The sequence below is a fragment of the Rhinolophus hipposideros genome (assembly GCF_964194185.1).
Source record: "Rhinolophus hipposideros genome assembly, chromosome: 19".
Taxonomy (NCBI): Eukaryota; Metazoa; Chordata; class Mammalia; order Chiroptera; family Rhinolophidae; genus Rhinolophus; species Rhinolophus hipposideros.
In genome coordinates this window covers 38,537,604-38,555,555 of record NC_138065.1, presented here as the reverse complement: position 1 = coordinate 38,555,555, position 17,952 = coordinate 38,537,604, and the positions used below count along the sequence as shown (strand labels likewise).

Genomic DNA, 17,952 nt, shown 5'->3' with positions numbered 1-17,952 from the left:
ACTGGAAGGTATTTATTTTCCAGGTTCATTATTATACATTCCAGATGATATCCATTTTATGAAAAATAGCTAAGAATCAAAACAGTCTCCCTTTCCACGTACCCTCTACAGTCTAACAATATTGAGATTAGGGTTGGCCTTCTTTTTTCCTTAAAGAAAAAAGTTTTATGATCGTTGCATGGGGAGAAAGAGGAGAATGTGCACATGTGTGTGCCTGACCAAGTGCTTTGTCACACCTTGATCTCCTAAGAAGCCATAGGAAAGTGGGTTTGGTGATAGCAATGAACTTGGAGACCAATCAAGCAAGACTTTGGAATTGCCCACCAAACTATTACTTACAGCTGAGGGGTCTACCCTAGTCTGTTCTTGGCTTCATCTTCATGTCCATCTCGAGAAGGCTTTAACATCCTTTAATTTGAGGATTCACTAAGTAGTGGATAAAGTTTATTCAAGACTGCAGGCCATCCGCTGATTTTTAAAAACAACTTAGTAGAGAATTGATTACTATTATTTATGACTACAAAAAACCTCTTTCATGAAAAAATGAAAGCTCGTAATTCAGTATCACTAAAACCACTATTATTCTGTATATACCATTCTAAGTCATGAAGTAATGAGAAGTAAACACACCTTGGTTTTCTTCAATCCTTCTAAAATCTCATTGGTTGCTTTCAAAGAATTACTGAGTTCTTCTTTACTGGACTTCAAGAGGTCCATCTCCACCTTCTGTGAGTGGAGGTATTCTTCTTTAGAAGTCAGTTTCTCTCGATATGTCTGGATTTCCATTTCATGCTAGGGCAGAAAAATGGTACTTTAGCCAGGAGGCTCGGCTACAAACATTGTAAGGAAAACAAACAAAAAATAAAACTACTGTTCCAAGGACCATTTCAAATGATCTTTGAGATTCTCCTACTGTGTTTCCCCGAAAATTAGACCTAGCCGGACCATCAGCTCTAATGCATCTTTTCAAGCAAAAATTAATATAAGACCCGGTATTATATTATATTACATATTATATTACATATTATATTACATTACATTACATTATATTATATTATATTACATTATACCAGGTTTTATATTAAAATAAGACCCGGTCTTATATTATAGTAAAATAAGACTGGGTATTACATTATATTATATTATATTATATTATATTATATTATATTATATTAAAATAAGACCAGGTCTTATAGTAAAATAAGACTGGGTCTTATATTAATTTTTGCTCCAAAAGACGCATTAGAAATGATGGTCCGGCTAGGTCTTATTTTGGGGGAAACAAGATACTATTCTATTAAAAATTACTACCCAGATGGGAACGTATTCTTAAAAATTAAGTCGTAAAAGGAGACATGCAGTCGGGGGAAGACAGTGAAGTTAACATGAGGGGACCATTCCTGAGGTCACACAGCACAGTCATAATGCAGAACTTTGACCTTCTTGCAAAAAATGCTACATTATCATCAACACACACTTTCTAGCCAGTCCCATTACCAAACCCAACGTTTTACTTGTTTGTTTGTATCTAGCAGCAAAGCCTGGTGTTTCTTTTCAGCTTCCTGAAGCTGTCGTTGATATTCAGCTATTTCTTCTCTCATCTTCTCTTGCTTTTCCATCTGGTCTTTGTGTACGCAATCCAAGCTCTTTTTCAGTTCATTATTTTCTAGCATGGACTCCTTCAATTGACCCTAATGAGGAAAATAATAAAATCACAGAAAAAGAATTAAGAACCTGGATCTGTATCTTAGGAAACATTGAGTACTGAGATGGGGAGAAAAATAGTTTATGGGCAAGACAAAAACCTATACAGAACAGTGCTATAATCCTCAGCAATGTATTCACATTAAATTGAGGCCTCATCTCTGGTGACAATTTCCTCTGCTCCAGCCTAGCCACCCCCAAAGTCACATCCACAGGGAGCACAGAATCTCTGAGACCTCAACTTCTGGCACCATACCCTCCTAGGCTACTAGGTTTGCTTAAGTACTCCCACTACAGTAATTCTTTGACCTCATCAACAGCCCTGCCATCAGGACCTTCAAGCTCATGCCATTCCAGACTTTGTTTTCTTCCTAGACCAACTTAGCTTCCACGTCCTAAGAATTTCCTTCCAAACTCCCTCAACCCTTCACTGTGCAGGACTGGCAGAACCCCAGCCATGGAGGTATCCGCCTTCTCCGTGCCCAATCCCAAATAAGTGTTCCTACGTGTGTCTGCATACGTGCTCTGTCCACTTCCTCCTCTGACATTCGTTCAGCCACTCCAACCTGATTTCGTCCCAACTCCTCCTGAAATAGCTTTTCATGGTGTCATCACCTCCACGTTGCAAATCTGAGGAGCACCTTCGGTCCTCATCTCCTCTGACCTCTGCTTCCGTCCTCAGGCAGCCTTCGCTCTTGGCGCCTAGGACACGGAACTGGTATGCCTCCTCATGTCCCCACATTTTCCTGGCTGGCTCTTCCCCTCCATCTCACCCTGCAGGCTGGAGGTCCTCTGGGCTCGGCCCCGAGCCTCCTTCTCTTCTCCGTCTGTATTTTTGATCAGTCCTGTAATTTTTAAATACTACCTATGTTCTGAACTAGCCAAGTGAACGTATCCACCCCACATCTTTCCTTTAAACGCCAGCCTCATGTATTTGGCGTCACTTCAGATTTTATTGTGTTTCCTTACTATGGCCTTCCTTCCTGTCCAATTCTTTTCCTATCATTTTCCATCTGATTCCAGCCACATGATTTCTTTCCGATGTCTAAAACATACAAAGATCTTTCCGATCTCAAAGACACTACCACACCGCTCTCTAGACCCAGAAGGCTCCGTCCTCTGCCCGGTCCTGACTCCTCATCCTTCAGGTGAGTCTCTGACCACCTATCCAAATTCGGTTGTTGCCTTTCCCCACACCCCACTCGCCAACTATTCTCCAGTGAAGAATCTTGTTTCCTTTCTAACAGTTAACAGTTTATTATTTCATATGTTTCCTGTTGAATGATTTCTCATGTGTCTAGGCTGTAAGCTCTATGAATACAAGAACCACAGAATAGCTATGGTTCAACATTCTATCCTCTGAGCTCAGTAAGGCTTATTATTTGCAGAATGAATGAATGAATGAATGAATGAATGAATGAATGAATGAAGCCATTGTAAACTAACACACTTGTATGTATAAACTTGAGGCTGAACGCCTCGCTTTTCTTTTAAGTAGACCCTAAAAGTGACATACAAATAACAATATACTTGAGATAGTCCCAAGCTGCTCAGTACCAAGAGATTTCAGCAGACGCAATACTTGAATACCATCCCTAAGAATGTCTTCCACACAGCATTGCCAGAAAATTCCTTAAGTCAATTGCTGAGATTAAATGCCAAACCTTAAGTTTTCATTAGCTTAAATGCAGGCTTAACAAAAAGCACCAATTTCCCCAATTTCTTATACAGGCTACTACAAGTATCATTTCAACTTTTTGTGATTACTCAGTGTCATAATCACAACTATACTTTGCTATCCTTTTCGAAGTATTACTTAGGGGTGAAACTGCACGAGGACAATACATAAATACAGGAATGTTTACCATTTAAACGGGTTTGGCAAACAGGTTTTGTTGTATCTGTCAGCCCTGCACATGAAGCAGCTGCTACCTGGACTCAGCGTTAAGAGATTCAGGAGAAAGGGAGGCGGCACAAATGAGCGGTCTGCTCTGGGGCAGCAGTGGGGAGTAGCAGCCCACATGCTATCGATCCGCCACATTAACCCCGCCCTAAAAACAGCACCCCACGACTGCTCTAACCTTGCATTTTCCTGAGGCTTCCTTTCTGCTATTTGTTTAGTTCTATGCAAGATCAGTGCATCCATCTTTAGCAACATTCTGGCTTGTAATCTGTGGCAGGCTAGGAAAGCAGCCTACTGAAATCGATTTCTGATGGGAGTGACTCTAATGCAAGGGCCCTCTTCTATGAGAAACTATCTGGGCTCTGTGACAGGTACGTTCATGTGTTCAGAAACCTCTCATAACTCCTGGGCTCGTGACACTGCTGGTTGATCAAGGTGACTCCAAGCCTGATCATGACATAAGTGTGGGCTTAATTTTTTCAAAAGCTAAAAAAAGTTTGGTACGTTACAGGTCTTATGAAAACAAACACGGAGAGTGAGCACACTGAATTTCCAGTGTAATGAATCGGTCACAGATTAACTTACTTTGCTGATCTTCGTTTCTTCCGACATCACATTTAATTCTTCCATTAGCCTATTTTTCTCCCTACTAAATTCTTCTTTCAACTCTGTCGTTTTCTGTACCATCGCCTGCATTTCCCTCTGCAGCTCAGTTTCCTTCGAGGTCATTGCGGTTACCTGAAAGGTAATCTTCCATTAGGATCTGCTTTTGGTTGTGTTTTGATCAAATTAATCACACTGATACAACATAGTCGTGACATCACTTCAGCCTTCAGTAATAATGGAACCTGGCTAATCCTCCCTCTACTGTCCACTCAACTAATATTCTCAAAATCTATCGGTGAGCTTACCTTTTCGTCTCAGCAAAGAATAAAAGACGGCAATAAGGAAAGGAATGACAAGGAAAGATAATATTACTAAGTCTTAAAATCCTTCATAAAGGTATTAATTTGAATTAAACTTAAAAAATCAGAGAATAGTATTTGAGGCAGCGTCTTAGATTTTTATCAGTTCTTGGATCTCTACTAATCCTCCAATGTCATCGTAATCTGTAAGAAACATCCCTATAATCAGTTAAAGGTCTATTGTTTGCATGTGCTCCCTGAAGTCGAAACAGTGGTGTCATTTTTCTAATCATCTCTACCATAACTGCCATCTCTTGCAAGCTATCCAAAAGCTTAAAATTCTTGGAATGCAGTTATGATAGATCGCATTTTCTCGACACTCCCTTTTCCTTTTCATATTTGCCCAGTAAAATTTTAATTTGAAGGAATCACTTTCCTCGATCAGTAAGTAAGCATATAGGACAAAACCATAATACTTCATTAATAATTGAGCCTCATGATGGCAGATCTTCCCTTTAATCATCAGCTGACAAAACAGGAGACGACACAAAGAAAAGGTACCAAAGAGGGAGCTGAAAGCACAAAATCCCCAGGACATACCCTTTGGAGCCAAGAGGGTTCTCCTGGTGACAACTATATCACTATCTTTAATAGTTCTTTCTCCTAAAGGCAAAAAAAGGTAGGGCAGGGGCAAAGGGGATCCCGTCTGACTCTTACTAGTGCCTGTTAAACTCTCTATAGAAGTGGTTCTCACCTGGGTACCGGGAGGCTACTATTCTGCTGTAATGCAATAAAGGCAAATATAATTAGAACTAGGTAATACACAACCCAGAGTTTCTCCTATGTCCAGGTGCCACAATGAAAAGCTGGGCCAACCCACACAAGTGCCCCGTGTAAATGTGTGCCAAAGCAAAGAAAGCATCACTACTGCTGGAGCCAACCCAATGTCTCCAAAGTTTCAAGACCCTATAAACTTCAAGCCTTCACAAAGAATGGTCCAGGACTGCAAACATCACCCAGAAGGAAATACAATTCACACGGTGGTTTCCCTCCCTCCTGACAACATATACAGATGTAGATGAAGATACTTACTTTTTCAACAAATGATATTTTTTCCATTTTTGTCAATTCAAGTTCTTTCTCCAGATCTCTGTAAGAACTCTGCAGTGATTCCAAGGTGTCCTGCAAAGTGTCCTTTGTGGACTGTAACATTTGGATCTTCTGCTCCAATTCCACCGTCAGATTCTCCAGTTCTGTTTTTTGCTTCTTCCAAACTTGCTGCTCTCCTTCCACCTGGGACAGTTTAGAGAGGAGCTGCTCTCGGTCTTGAATTTGAGTTTTAAATACACTGATTTCTTCATCCTTCTTCTCTAGTTTCCGTTTGCCATCTTCTATTTCTTGAATGAAGCTATCCACAGAAGACTGCAAAATAACGTAATTACTTTTGGCCTCCTCAAGGCCTTGCAGCAACTGAGCCTTCTCAAGTTCAAGATAATCTACTTGACCACTCAGATTCTGTTCTTTGACCTTCCAGGTCTCTTGATCATCACACAAGGCTGCCACCTTCTCATTTAGCTCTTTTATTTGTATTTGAAGGCTCTCCACTGCAATCTTAGATTCTTCTGTCATCTGTACTTTTTCTTGCAAGAGATTTTCAATTGAGGAATTTAATATTTCTAATTCGGATACTCGTCCTTGCTCTTTTTGTAATTCTTTCGTCAGATGTTCTTTTTCTGCCCTCATACTGACAAGATCCAATTCCAAATCTCTCAGACTCGGGGACATCTCCTCTACTTTTGCCTTTAGGGTCCCCACCTCTGCTTTGGCATTCTCAGCCTCCAGAATCACATGTTCGTGGTTTTTTCTTGATATCTCTAGTTTTCTTTCAAGGTTCTCAGCTCTGTCCTTAAGCAAATCTGCATGATGCTCACTTTCCTTCAGTTTCTCTAAGACCTGGAGCTGCTTCTTTTCATCAGTTTCTAGGTGGACTTTCAGCTTTTCAATGCTGTTTCTCAGCTGATGCACTTCCTGCACTGGGGAATCCAGGCTCTGTGGTTCTTTGACCTTGCCGGTCTCTTGATCATCATACAAGGCTACCACTTCCTCGTTTAGCTCTTTCAATTCTGTTTGGAGCATCTCCACTGTAGCTTTAGATTCTTGTGTCATCTGTATTTTTTCTTGTTCCTTTTCTTCTAACAGATTTTTAAATGAAGAGAGTAATGTGTCTAACTCAGACAGTTGACCTTGTTTTTCTTGTAGCTGTTTTGTCAGATTTTCTTTTTCAGACCTTACCTCGACAAGGTCTAATTCTAAAGCTTTCAGGTGTTTGGTCGTCAATTCCATTTGTGTTTTTAGGTTCTCTACCTCTGCTTTGGCATTCTCAGCATCAAGAATCATCGTCTCTTGGTTTTCTTCTGACATCTGCAGCTCTCTTTCAAGATTCTCAACTTTATCCTGAAGCGAATCAATCTTACGCTCACGTTCCTTAAGTTTCTCTGAGACATGAAGATGTTTCTTTTCATCGGCCTCGATGCGGACCCTCAGTTTCTCGATACCACTTCTCAGATGATGCACCTCCTCCTGAGTTGAGCTCAGCCTCACTGCAACTTCGCCTTTTTCCACCAGGGCTGTTTCCAAGGCCGTAGCGACATTCAGCTTCTCCTGTTCCAGTTCACAGAATTTGGTCTGCAGGCTTTCGGATTCTCTGACAAGTGACTCTTTCTCTGTCTTCAATGGTCCGATTTGGTTTTCCAGCTCACTTTTTGCCAATGACAATGCCTGTGACTCCTTTTCTAAACTCTGCAGCTGCCCCTGGAGATGAGCTTTCTCTTTTAACAGCTCACTTATGTCACAGGACAGAGTCTGAAGAAGCTCTGTTTTGTCCTTCATCTCAGCTTCCAGCACATTGATATGATGTTGACACTTCTCTTGATGGGATTCAAGATCTCGTATTTGCTCCTTCATCTTTTCAGACATCAGATCCAGTTCTTTATTTTCTTTTGACAAAGTATTTAATTCTCCACGAAGGTGATCTCTCTCACTTGTGACCATGGAGAGTTCTTCCTCAAGACAGATTATAACTTGCTGCTTTTTTTCATTGTCTTTTTCTAAACATAGCTTCTCTGTGTGAACTACCTCTAAGTCAGCTTCCACAGAGTGGGCATGACGCTCAATGTTGCCTTTCTCAGACTTGACCCTCTTCAGCTCATTTTCCACATCGAGAAATCTCTCTCTCCAATTGTCCATCACTTTGACTACACTGTCTTCAATAACTTCATGGGACAATTCGTTTGTGCCCATTTCTGAACTAGAGTAGAGGCCTTCCGAACTTCCGACTCTCTGGCAGAACCCCTTACTATCACTAGAAAAGGATTCCAATTTTTCAATTAAATCTGATTTTTCTTTCTTAAGCTCCTCAACAATTTTCTCCAGTTCCATGCATGTTTCATTCTTGGTAGTTAGTTGCACTTCCTGTAAATTGAGCTTTGAGTCTAACTGTTTTATTTCACTTAGCAAAATTTCAACATTTTTGCCACGTTCCTCTATAATATGAAGTAGTCTCTGATTTTCATTTGATGTCTTTTTTACGTGCAGTTGGAGATTCTGAATGGTTACCTGATTCTCCAGGAGATCTATAGGTACCAAAGTATTGGGACTAGGAAGTGACGATTCAGAAATGCATTCTGAAAAGTCCTGGGCTTTGTCTTCCACTGGGGACTCATAACTGGTTTCTGGGGACTGTTCCCTCGAACACTCTCCTGCAAGTTCACCTGCACCCATCTTGGTTATTTTCTCCATCTGTAGACTGAGGTCCTGAACATCTTTTTCAAAAATACGATCAGTGAGCTCCTTTAGTGTTCTCTCTTTCGTTTCTGAAGCACATTCTTCTGATTCTTTGATGTCACAGCCATCGTTTCCACGCTGAATATCCTGTAGCTGTAATATATAACGAGAATGTATTTTATTTTTCAAGAAGAATCGAAATACAAAAAATAGGCTTAAATACTACTTTATCGAAATTGGCTTCTTGCGTCTGCTAAACACATCATTTCAAAGGACATATTTCCCACCAGTCTCTTCTCTCCATCCAAATATTCAGTACAAACAAACATTCAGTAAGGGATCTCTATGAGCAAGGCACTGGGTAAGGTATTTATCGTGAAGCCAAACTCTTCAGTTATTTGACCATCTACCCGGGGATACATTGAAATGTCATGTTTTTTTCTTGCTAGGAATAGTCGAGGTAGCCTAAATGTAAAATTTCTCCTTGTGACTATCAAATAAGAGACTAACAGATTCCACAGAAAATGTGCAGCTGCCACCTTCAGCATTTCTGAAATTCTTCAAGATGAAAAGGCAGGAATGTGTTGATCAGATTGCCAGCCCAAGAACTTAAGCACAGGGCCAGCACTTACTATCTGTATTCTTAGATAATTTGCATGTCTAGGTGTCACTTTCATCTGTAAAATGGGGATCAGCTGCACTGACTACAAATGCTGCCACTTCACCACCTGCCCTCTGACCTCACATAAGCAGACAGAGGGAATGAAGTGACACTCGTCCATGATACAGAGTTAGTTTATCTGGTAGACTAGAAGGACTAAGTTATAAGTAACCAACCAATGTCATATTCAATAACAACAAAAAAAATGTCTTCAAACAACTCATACCAAATCATAGGTTTGAATAAGAGCAAATTGTTAAAAATGACTTAATATGTAATAAACTCCTATGTTTACTTTCATGACTATAACACTAACATTAAAAATAGTCTGAAATGGGCAAGAGACTTTAAAATTCCCATCACATTATCATTCATAAGCTCTAATTTAATATTTAAGTGTGCTTTATTAATTCACAAAAATTGAAAGTATACAACATACGTACCCTGAAGATGACGTTCTGACTCCATCATATAATTTTCTCCAAGAGACTTTTAAAAACATCTTTAGTACTTTCCCATATATAATAGTGTTAAAATGAAATCACTGTAGAAATTTACCAACCCACCCCAAAAAACGGTTTACTCACGTCCTAAAGTTCTGGTTTGTTTTTTTAAAAAAGCATTGGTATATTTTGTTTTTACGTCCTTGAACCCTAAAAGTATTTTAAGTTCGATTCAATGTTGATTTCAGTTCAATCAACGTTTATATGAGTGGCTAGTAGGCATGTAATTAGAGAAAGAGCACGTAAATCCATGTACTTACATCTTCGACGTCGGTGCCAAGCAAAGACCGAGTGCTTAAGTCCAGACCTTGCAGCTGGAGTCGTGCAACTTCGAGCTCCAGTGACAGGTGTTCTCTCTGTTTCTTTTCTGCAGCCAGCTTGGACTCCATCTCCACAGTCACGCTTGTCAGCTTCTCTTGCCACTGTTCATTTTCTGATAAGTGCTGCTTCTGAAGGCAGTCGAGCTCTTTCCTTTGAGAACTTAGTAACTGTCTGAGGTCTTCAATTTCTTTATTTTTCATCATCTCTTGACTTTTTATTTTCTCTTCCAGCTTCTTGAGGGACTGCAGGTACATCTGACAGAGGGCCTCAGGTTTTTCAGTGCTGTTCTCCAGGGCTGATGGGAATGCTTTCAAGGTCAGATTCTCCTCCTCCAGACTGCTGCAAGATACCTCCTCTACATTGGACTGGTTTGCAGAAACATTCCCTTCTAAATTATTCAAAAGGGATGTCTCTCCTATCTGTTCCAAGAGATCTTTGTAAAAAGATAATTCTCCCGAACTTGTAAGGCTAGGGCTGTCAGCCACATATGAGAATGACAGTGACAGTGAATGCCCTTCCCTGGGTTCCAGCATCGCTTCCTTTACCAAGTCACCTTGAGAGTTTCTCAGATTCATTGACAAGACTGAATTTTCGGCCTTTAACAGGTCAACATAGGACTGGAGCTCTGACATCTTAGAGCTCATCTGACTGTGCTGATCATGTAAAATCTTGTGTTCGCTTTGTAAACATGAGAATTTCTCCTGTAATTCAGCAAAGTGCATTTGGACTTCTTTGTTTGACAATGTCAAGTGCTCATAGAAATGATTGTCGTCAGCAGGATTTAAGTGCTCAGACTTCTTTTCCTTTTGTTGCTCACCCAGCTCACCTTCTGGCATTTCTTCCACTAATTCAGCTTGACCGGCAAGACCATTTTCATCACTTAATATTTTAACTTCATTGACTAGTTTCTCTACATCTTCTGCCATTTTACTAGTTTCTGTGATACATTCTGATCTTGAATCATTCAGCTCAGACACTAATTCAAACTTCTCGACCTGCAGCATTTCACACATTTTCTCGAGCTCGTTCAGCTTGCTCATTGCGGTTTGTAGGGAGCATTGTAGCTGCGCGTTGTCATTTTGACTTGTTGACAGCTCATGAAGCACTGAAATGTATTTTTCTTCTGCATCTACTTCACAGTCTTTAAGGGCACTAATTTCTTGTGACTGGGTACTTCCGTGAACGTTTCTAGTTTCTAATTCTCTTCTAATTGTCTGTAACTCCTGCTGCAGGCACTCCTTCTCCTCCTCACTCTCCTGAAGTTTTAATTCCATTTTTCTTATCTTAGCCTCTAATTGTTCCAATTGTGCATTATAACTGTCTGGAGAAGTATCTTTATCTTCAAGCGCCCTCAGAAGTTGACCATGACATTTATTTATCTCACTCTCTCTTTCTTTCACAGAGTCACTAACCAGTTCAAATTCTAGATTTTGATGCTCACGCTTTGTCTTCGTTAACTGCATCAGGTGCTCATTCTCTTGTAATAAGGCATTAACTTCCTTTAGCATCTTGCTGTGTTCTTCCTTTAAAGTCACAATTTCTTGCTTTAAACCATCAGCCTCCCTCTTGCAATTGGTCTGAATATCTGTAATCTCAGATCTCAAATCCTGCTGCAGTGCCCCCAATTCTTGTATTAGATTCTGGTTTCTTTCTTCAGCTACAGCTAATTTTGTTACAAATTCTTGGCGTTCCTTTGCAAATGTTTCCTTTAGCTGTTCCAATTCATTTGTTCTATTTTCACAAACACTAGTGCATTCATTTAGCAAGCATTCTAATTTAGAGTTCTTTTCTTGCACTGTTTTATAATTTTCACTAAGATCTTCAAATGCCTTTCCTGTTTCTTCACATCTTTGTAGTAAAATAAGTTTTTCTTGCTTGTACTGATTAGATAAATCTGAAATACTTTCCTCCCTTTCAACTATACACTCTGAAAAACTCTCAGTTTTTTGGATTAAGTCCGTCTTCTCTTGAGTTAAGATTGCGTTAATTTCCTTGAGAGTCCCATTCTCTCGGGTCAGCTCTTCAATTTCCTTTTTATTTAGAGAAAGGATAGAACTCATTTCTTTTTTCTCCAAGCTTAGAGTTTCAGACAAAAGCTGTAGCTCCTTTAACGATTCCTGAAGTAAATGGTTGCTCTTTTTAAATTCTTGAATTTCTGCTTGCTCAGTTTCTAATTTTTCTTTCAAAAGTTGCAGCTCTCTTTCCTTGTTCTCCAGGGCAACCAAAGTTTCAGCAACGACGTTCCGATGAACGGAAGTGTCTTCCTGTAACTTACTAAGGCGTTGGCTTGTTTCAGCCACAAAACTTTGATGCACCTGTTCTGCTTTGACAAGATTTTCTTCTATTTCTCCTCTGATTTGCACCAACTCTTCACACTGCTTTTGCAGATCTGAGTTCATCTGCTTTTGAGACGCTAATGAAAATTCAAGAGAAACGACTCTGTTTTGTAAGATGGCTGATTTTTTTGGACTTTGGTCCACTTCTCCATGGCACTTGCTCCTTTCAGAAGGCAGGCTTCCTTGTCCTTCAATTGTATTTGCAAAGGAATTATTCATTGCAGACTGCTGCTCAAAAGCAAAAAGACTTCTGTGCAGAATCTCATTTGTCACCAAAGAATCACTGGATTTTAGCAGATCCTTGAAGCTCTTATATTCAGCGTGTAAGACTTGGTAACGTTGGTCTTTGTCCGTTATTTCACTTGACAGTAATTGAAGCTTCTGTCCTAGATCTTCAACTTGTTCAGTAAGCTCAGAAATTCTTAAACCCATATTTTCTATTTCCTTTTTATGTTTCTGATCTGAGAACTCGGCTTTCTGCTGTAGTTCTACATAAGCTTGTTTCTGTGTCTCTACCTCCATGGTCCTGCTGTCAATCATGTTGTGAAGGTTTCTCATCTCAACATTTAGGTTTTCTCTTTCCATCTCTAGTGTTCTTATTCGCTCGGTGTACTCGTTGCTTTTTATTTGTTGTGTCTTAAGACAAGTTTCCAAGTGACTGATCTTACTCTGCAAGCTGTCCTTTTCTGATTCCATCTGCTTTAAAAGTGGTTCGTTTTCACTTTTCCAATGAGCAAACAGAGTTTTCTCTTCTTTCAATTCTTCATATTCTTTCTTTTGTAACTCCAAAGCACTCAATAAAGCTTCAGACTCTCTCTGTGTTTTGCTTAACTTTTCGCTCAGTTGTTCAATGTGATGTTCCCTTTTCTTCAAAAGATCTTGAGAACAATCTCGTTGCTTTTCCAGATCAGCTATGGCAAGCTTCAGTTTCTGTAAAGTCAAGGAATTCTCTTGCTGATTTATTTTTTCTTGAAGATCTCTTAACATGGTTTCCTGGAAGTTATTCTTAGCTATTAAAAGTACAAAAACAAAACAAACAAACAAAAAACATTGTCAATGTTTTAAATATTTATTCTATGAGAATTCTCAACTCAGGGGAAAAAAAATAATCCAAACAAACAGTTCCTGAAGCCCTGTAAAAACTGACATTATTGCTCGATATTCCTACAATTCCTGACAATTATCTAAGCTTATATATAGACAATAAGAAATAGGGTCCTTTTAGGGATGGTAATACCTTTGTTCATCTTCTTTCAAAGCAGCTTAATAAAATGTTGTTGTATAAAATACCAAAGGAGTATTTTCCTAAACACTTGAAACTTTCTTTTCTGTTTTTTCTTTGTATGTGTTTATGTATATGTGTATGTTGTGGGTTTTACAAACTGAAGGCAAAACGCTTCCACCAGCAAAAAGATTACAACTCATTTTATTGCGATAACTTACTCTATTGTGGTGGTCTGGAAGTAAATCCGCAATATCTCTGAGGTCTGCCTATATTTTTCATCTCTTTTGAAATACTTATTCAAAGAGAGAAAACTGTGACAAAAGCAGTACTGAAATGGAAATAATTCTGATTTCCCAGAAAAGGAATTCTGATTTCCCAGAACCATTTTAGCCAAAAACCCACAAGACTGAGCTTAAGTACAAAACAATAAAAGATCCTATATCAGTAACTCCTGAGGCCTATATATGAGTATAATTGAGGAACAACATCACCCTCATCCCAGCCCCTCATAGTAAGGGTGGTGCCTACGAATGTGAGAATCATCTGGAAGCTTTTTCAAACTCTATTACCACCTTGTGTTCTGCCCAATAACTCACCTCTACCCACTGGTCCCACCTGGCTGAAAATAACCTCAATGGTTTCATTCACCAGTGATGGGAAGGCTTCCTCAAGTGTATTGAGGGAGAATAAAAGTCGAGAACCTACTAGTAGATGATAAAGGCAGCATGTATTCTAAATGCAAATATTACAGTAAGTAGAAAACCACTCCTATTTTTAACCCACTAAGCTTAGTCTACTTACTGAGTGATGGCTCTCAGTAGCCCACAAGGACTATCAATCACCTCTGCTTATGAGGACTTCCAACAATGGCACTGGGGACCAACACTGAAAAACACCTGAATCCTTCCTTGTCTTATGGTTTTCTTTCAAGAAAGATTGACATCTCTACCTGCTGCTGTGGACAAACTGAAAGCTATCTGGGGGAGATTGGAATTTAAAAAAGAAAACAGTCACAGAGAAGTGTGACGCACAATCCACAGTTCAGGTTAAGAGCAATCCTAGATGTGCAAATACCCCAGGTGAGAAACTAACTTTAAGTAAAAGACATATCGTATACACAAATAAACGTGAAACAATGGATTCATTTGGTGTGTATAGCATAATTCTTTGGCTTTAACATAAAGAAATAAAATCATTCAGTCAAGTAAGTCATCAAAAAACAATGGTCATTATCATTAAGGGCTGGGACAACACGCATTTAATATAGGGATTTTCCATTATAGGGGGATTGTAATGAGTGAGGAGCTGAGCTGTCGGGATGTAACTAACACACTGGAGACACACAGAATAGCGCTCTGGGGCGAGATAGCACTGACAATTTACTAAATTGTGGAAAATATTTACCCTTCTGGTTTCAAAGTGCTGAAAACCAGGCATCTGGGGACTCAATGTGTTCCAATAAAAAACAAATGTCCAACTCTCACTCTGGAAACTACAAAGGAGGGAAAACTTTCTCCACATTGACTGCGGACATCTTTCTGGGAGAATACATGGAAAAATTCAAAGAAGTTTCTAAAGCCACCCATCCTCCCTCCTGGGAACATGAGTTCGAGAAGTAGCTCTAAAACACTAAGTTCACGTACCCCTCATTTCTTCTGCAAAATTCTGGCTCTGACTCAAACACTGTTTGGTCTTCTTCAGTTCCTCCTGCAGGTGGCAGACTTCTCTGGCACTTTGCTCTGTCTGAGTTTTCAGGCAGCTGTTTTCATTCTTCATTTCCTAAAGCGCACATTTATTTGGTTATAATCAAAACAAAGGCTCGAGCAAATGATGACTTCTGCCTTAGTAAGGGTCCCTAGTGGAACTGTTTTGTGTATATTACAGAGGGGAGGAATCACGCTTTCCCTTTGAGTCCTTAGGGAAATTACACATTCTTACTTAAGCCAAATAATTTTACGAATAGAAGTTACAACAAAAGCACAAAACTCAGATCTGATGATAATCTTTTCCCTTCAAGAAATATGTTTCTTTGAATTTTCTGGTTGTCCCTAAGCTTGTTAAAGAGTTAACTCATAAGGAAAAATCTTTTTACACAAGCTCCAAGTTCCTGAATGATCTAATAGAATCTTTGCAAAGATGTGCTAAGGAACCAAAGAAATTCACGTGACAAATTTTCACTTTTCACCCTAAAACCATCTTAAGGTTCACTGTTATGGGGATATCTTTACGGGTAAAATTACCTTCAATAAATGTTTACCAAGAAAATCTACAATGGGCAAGATGCTGGAATGGGCATTATAAAAGATGTGGATATAAGTAAGACAGAGTCTTTGCCCTCGGGGCAGGGACCCCCTCTCCCCTCACCCGGTGGGGGCGGATGTGATACACAGCAGAATGTACTGTGTACTAAGTACTACAGAGGGGTTGAGTGCACTGTGGGAAGGCTGGAGCACAGAAGGAAGAATTCATTCTAGATGGGGGAATGAGCTTTCGTAGTGAAAAGCAGGTTCTTTGGGCACCTGATTAAATGAAGTATCCATGCATCGAAGTGCAAATCACGTAACAGAGACACATATGCAGTCCCATTGTATCATGTAGGGAGGCACGTATGTTTTTCTGAATCTTAAAACCAATTAATATTTGCATGCCAAATAAACACACCAGTGCTGATTAACCACACAATAGATATCATAAATCCTCTATTTCCTCAACCTGTTTTTCAACCTTCAATGATTTTATAAGTACCTCAGCGTGTATTATATGCCACCTTCTGGACCACAAGGAATTGACATAAATCATTACAAACTGAGACAAAAAAAGCACCTCACATCCTTGGGGGGGTAGGGGCTGAATTCCTAAGGCTAACTTTTTTAAAACCACACTGAGAAGTCGGGGACATTTTTGAATCTTAAAGAAACAATTAAGAGCCATCCTCCAAAACCCTACTGCACTGTTATTAAACAGATGGCCCTGGCAGGGCTGTGCTGGAAGGCTGCCTTCAATTATCAGTCTGGTTACTACCAGCAGATGGGTACCGAGGTAGCAAAGCCAAATGCAAGAAGAGGGAGAATCTGGCGAGTAGAAAATACTTGAAAACTTGCTGGCAGCTGCTGTGTTCATATATATATGTTCATTTCATCATCAGAACAAGTAGTAGCTCTACTCCTTCCTGTCTCCTTTGTCCTAATCCTGCCTCCCTTCCACAAGCTCAGTGAAGGGGCCGCTCCACCTGATCTCAGGGCTGAGAGCTGACACGCACACCAGTCAGTGTTCAGTTCTGCAATGAAGATGCAATGTTACTGCCTTAACACGACCATCAGTAAGCTCCCGACTGTAATCACTTGTTTGCTCTTTGAGCTCACGATAATCACCAGGTCACAGATGTGAAAGGAAAACTACCTCAAAGCACTTTCATAAGAGGAATGGGGCATTATTAGTATGTCTTCCAAAAATGTAACAGCAGCCAGACCTGATCATTGCTGTCAGCTGATGAGTTCACCGTAAGAGAGTAACTGGAATTTCACCTCCGGGGTTGACTTAGCATTCTTACTTTGCAACTTATAAAAGATTTTCTTATCCTAAAAAAAAAAAGTCTATCAAATCAAATGGCATCTACATCTGGAGGCATGACAAGGAAGCTGAGAAGACACCATGGGCAAAGCTGGGTGCACCCCAGAGAGGGAGGGGGGGCAACTTATGTTTATGTGTCTGTTGATCTCCATCCACCTCTGTCCATAAATGGAGACATTTAAATGAATAGTAAGTTAAATGGAGCATTAGCTCCATAAATGTTTGTTTCTAACGAAGAAAAGTTCAGCCAATCCTTGGACCCAGCAAGCTTGGAATGCTACATCTATGACCAACCCAAGAATTTTAAAAGGCCAGAGTTTAGTAAATGAACATCTGGAAACGGAGCCGTAGGCTGCCACCCCTCAGCGCTTAGTTTGCTGCGAGGCTGCAGCCACTTAAGACTTGATTGGGTAGCTCACTATCAACAATGAGTTAAGCACGCAAGGATACAGTCTCCTTGCATATGCACCTCTTATAGCCGCACGTGATTTGCAAAATTGGGCACTAGTCTGGAAAAACGCAACCCAAATCCCCCTAGCCACAAGCCAGAATTGGAGCTTAGCAAGCTCTTCCACCCAGATAAACTTTGGTTTAGGAGCAGCAAGGGGGCACCATTTCCCAGGGCCAGACCAAACAACTTTTCAGTTACTGTGTGGTATTTCGTGATCCCATCCACGAACGGAGCTTAACACGTCCCCTGCTGAGGCAGTCTATATGGTGAACAAGGAAGGGATGGCTACAAAGGATCCATCTCCCACCTCATTATTCTTGCCTGCCAGACCAAGCTCCTTAGAGGACCCCATGCTCAGGAAGGTCCCCAGGCGAGTATTCCCTCATCTTGGCTGTCAAATGATGGAATATTATGGCCTAAACCCAAAGCTACGGGGCTGGCACTGGATGTTGGATGAGCACTTTATCTAAAACCTCCATTCACTTTGATACTAAATGTTAACTTTACCCTTGACTGGGCCATTAAATCACGTTTCCACAACTGATCATTTCTCATTGTGAGCCGCATGTTAGTTTGCTAAACACGATCAG

The 17,952-nt window shown here is 40.1% G+C and overlaps 1 protein-coding gene across 1 annotated transcript in view; it reads right to left on the bottom strand.

The window, feature by feature from the left end:
* The window catches only part of CENPF (centromere protein F), a gene marked incomplete at its 5' end in the record, with an annotated part of 50,338 nt that overhangs the window by 11,786 nt on the left and 20,600 nt on the right, over positions 1-17,952 (bottom strand). Inside the window, 6 exons of the mRNA XM_081025403.1 lie at positions 631-792; positions 1,515-1,691; positions 4,193-4,345; positions 5,605-8,442; positions 9,720-13,126; positions 14,985-15,120. Of these exons, the coding sequence (XP_080881529.1) occupies positions 631-792; positions 1,515-1,691; positions 4,193-4,345; positions 5,605-8,442; positions 9,720-13,126; positions 14,985-15,120 (6,873 nt within the window). The remainder of the gene's footprint in view (positions 1-630; positions 793-1,514; positions 1,692-4,192; positions 4,346-5,604; positions 8,443-9,719; positions 13,127-14,984; positions 15,121-17,952) is intronic.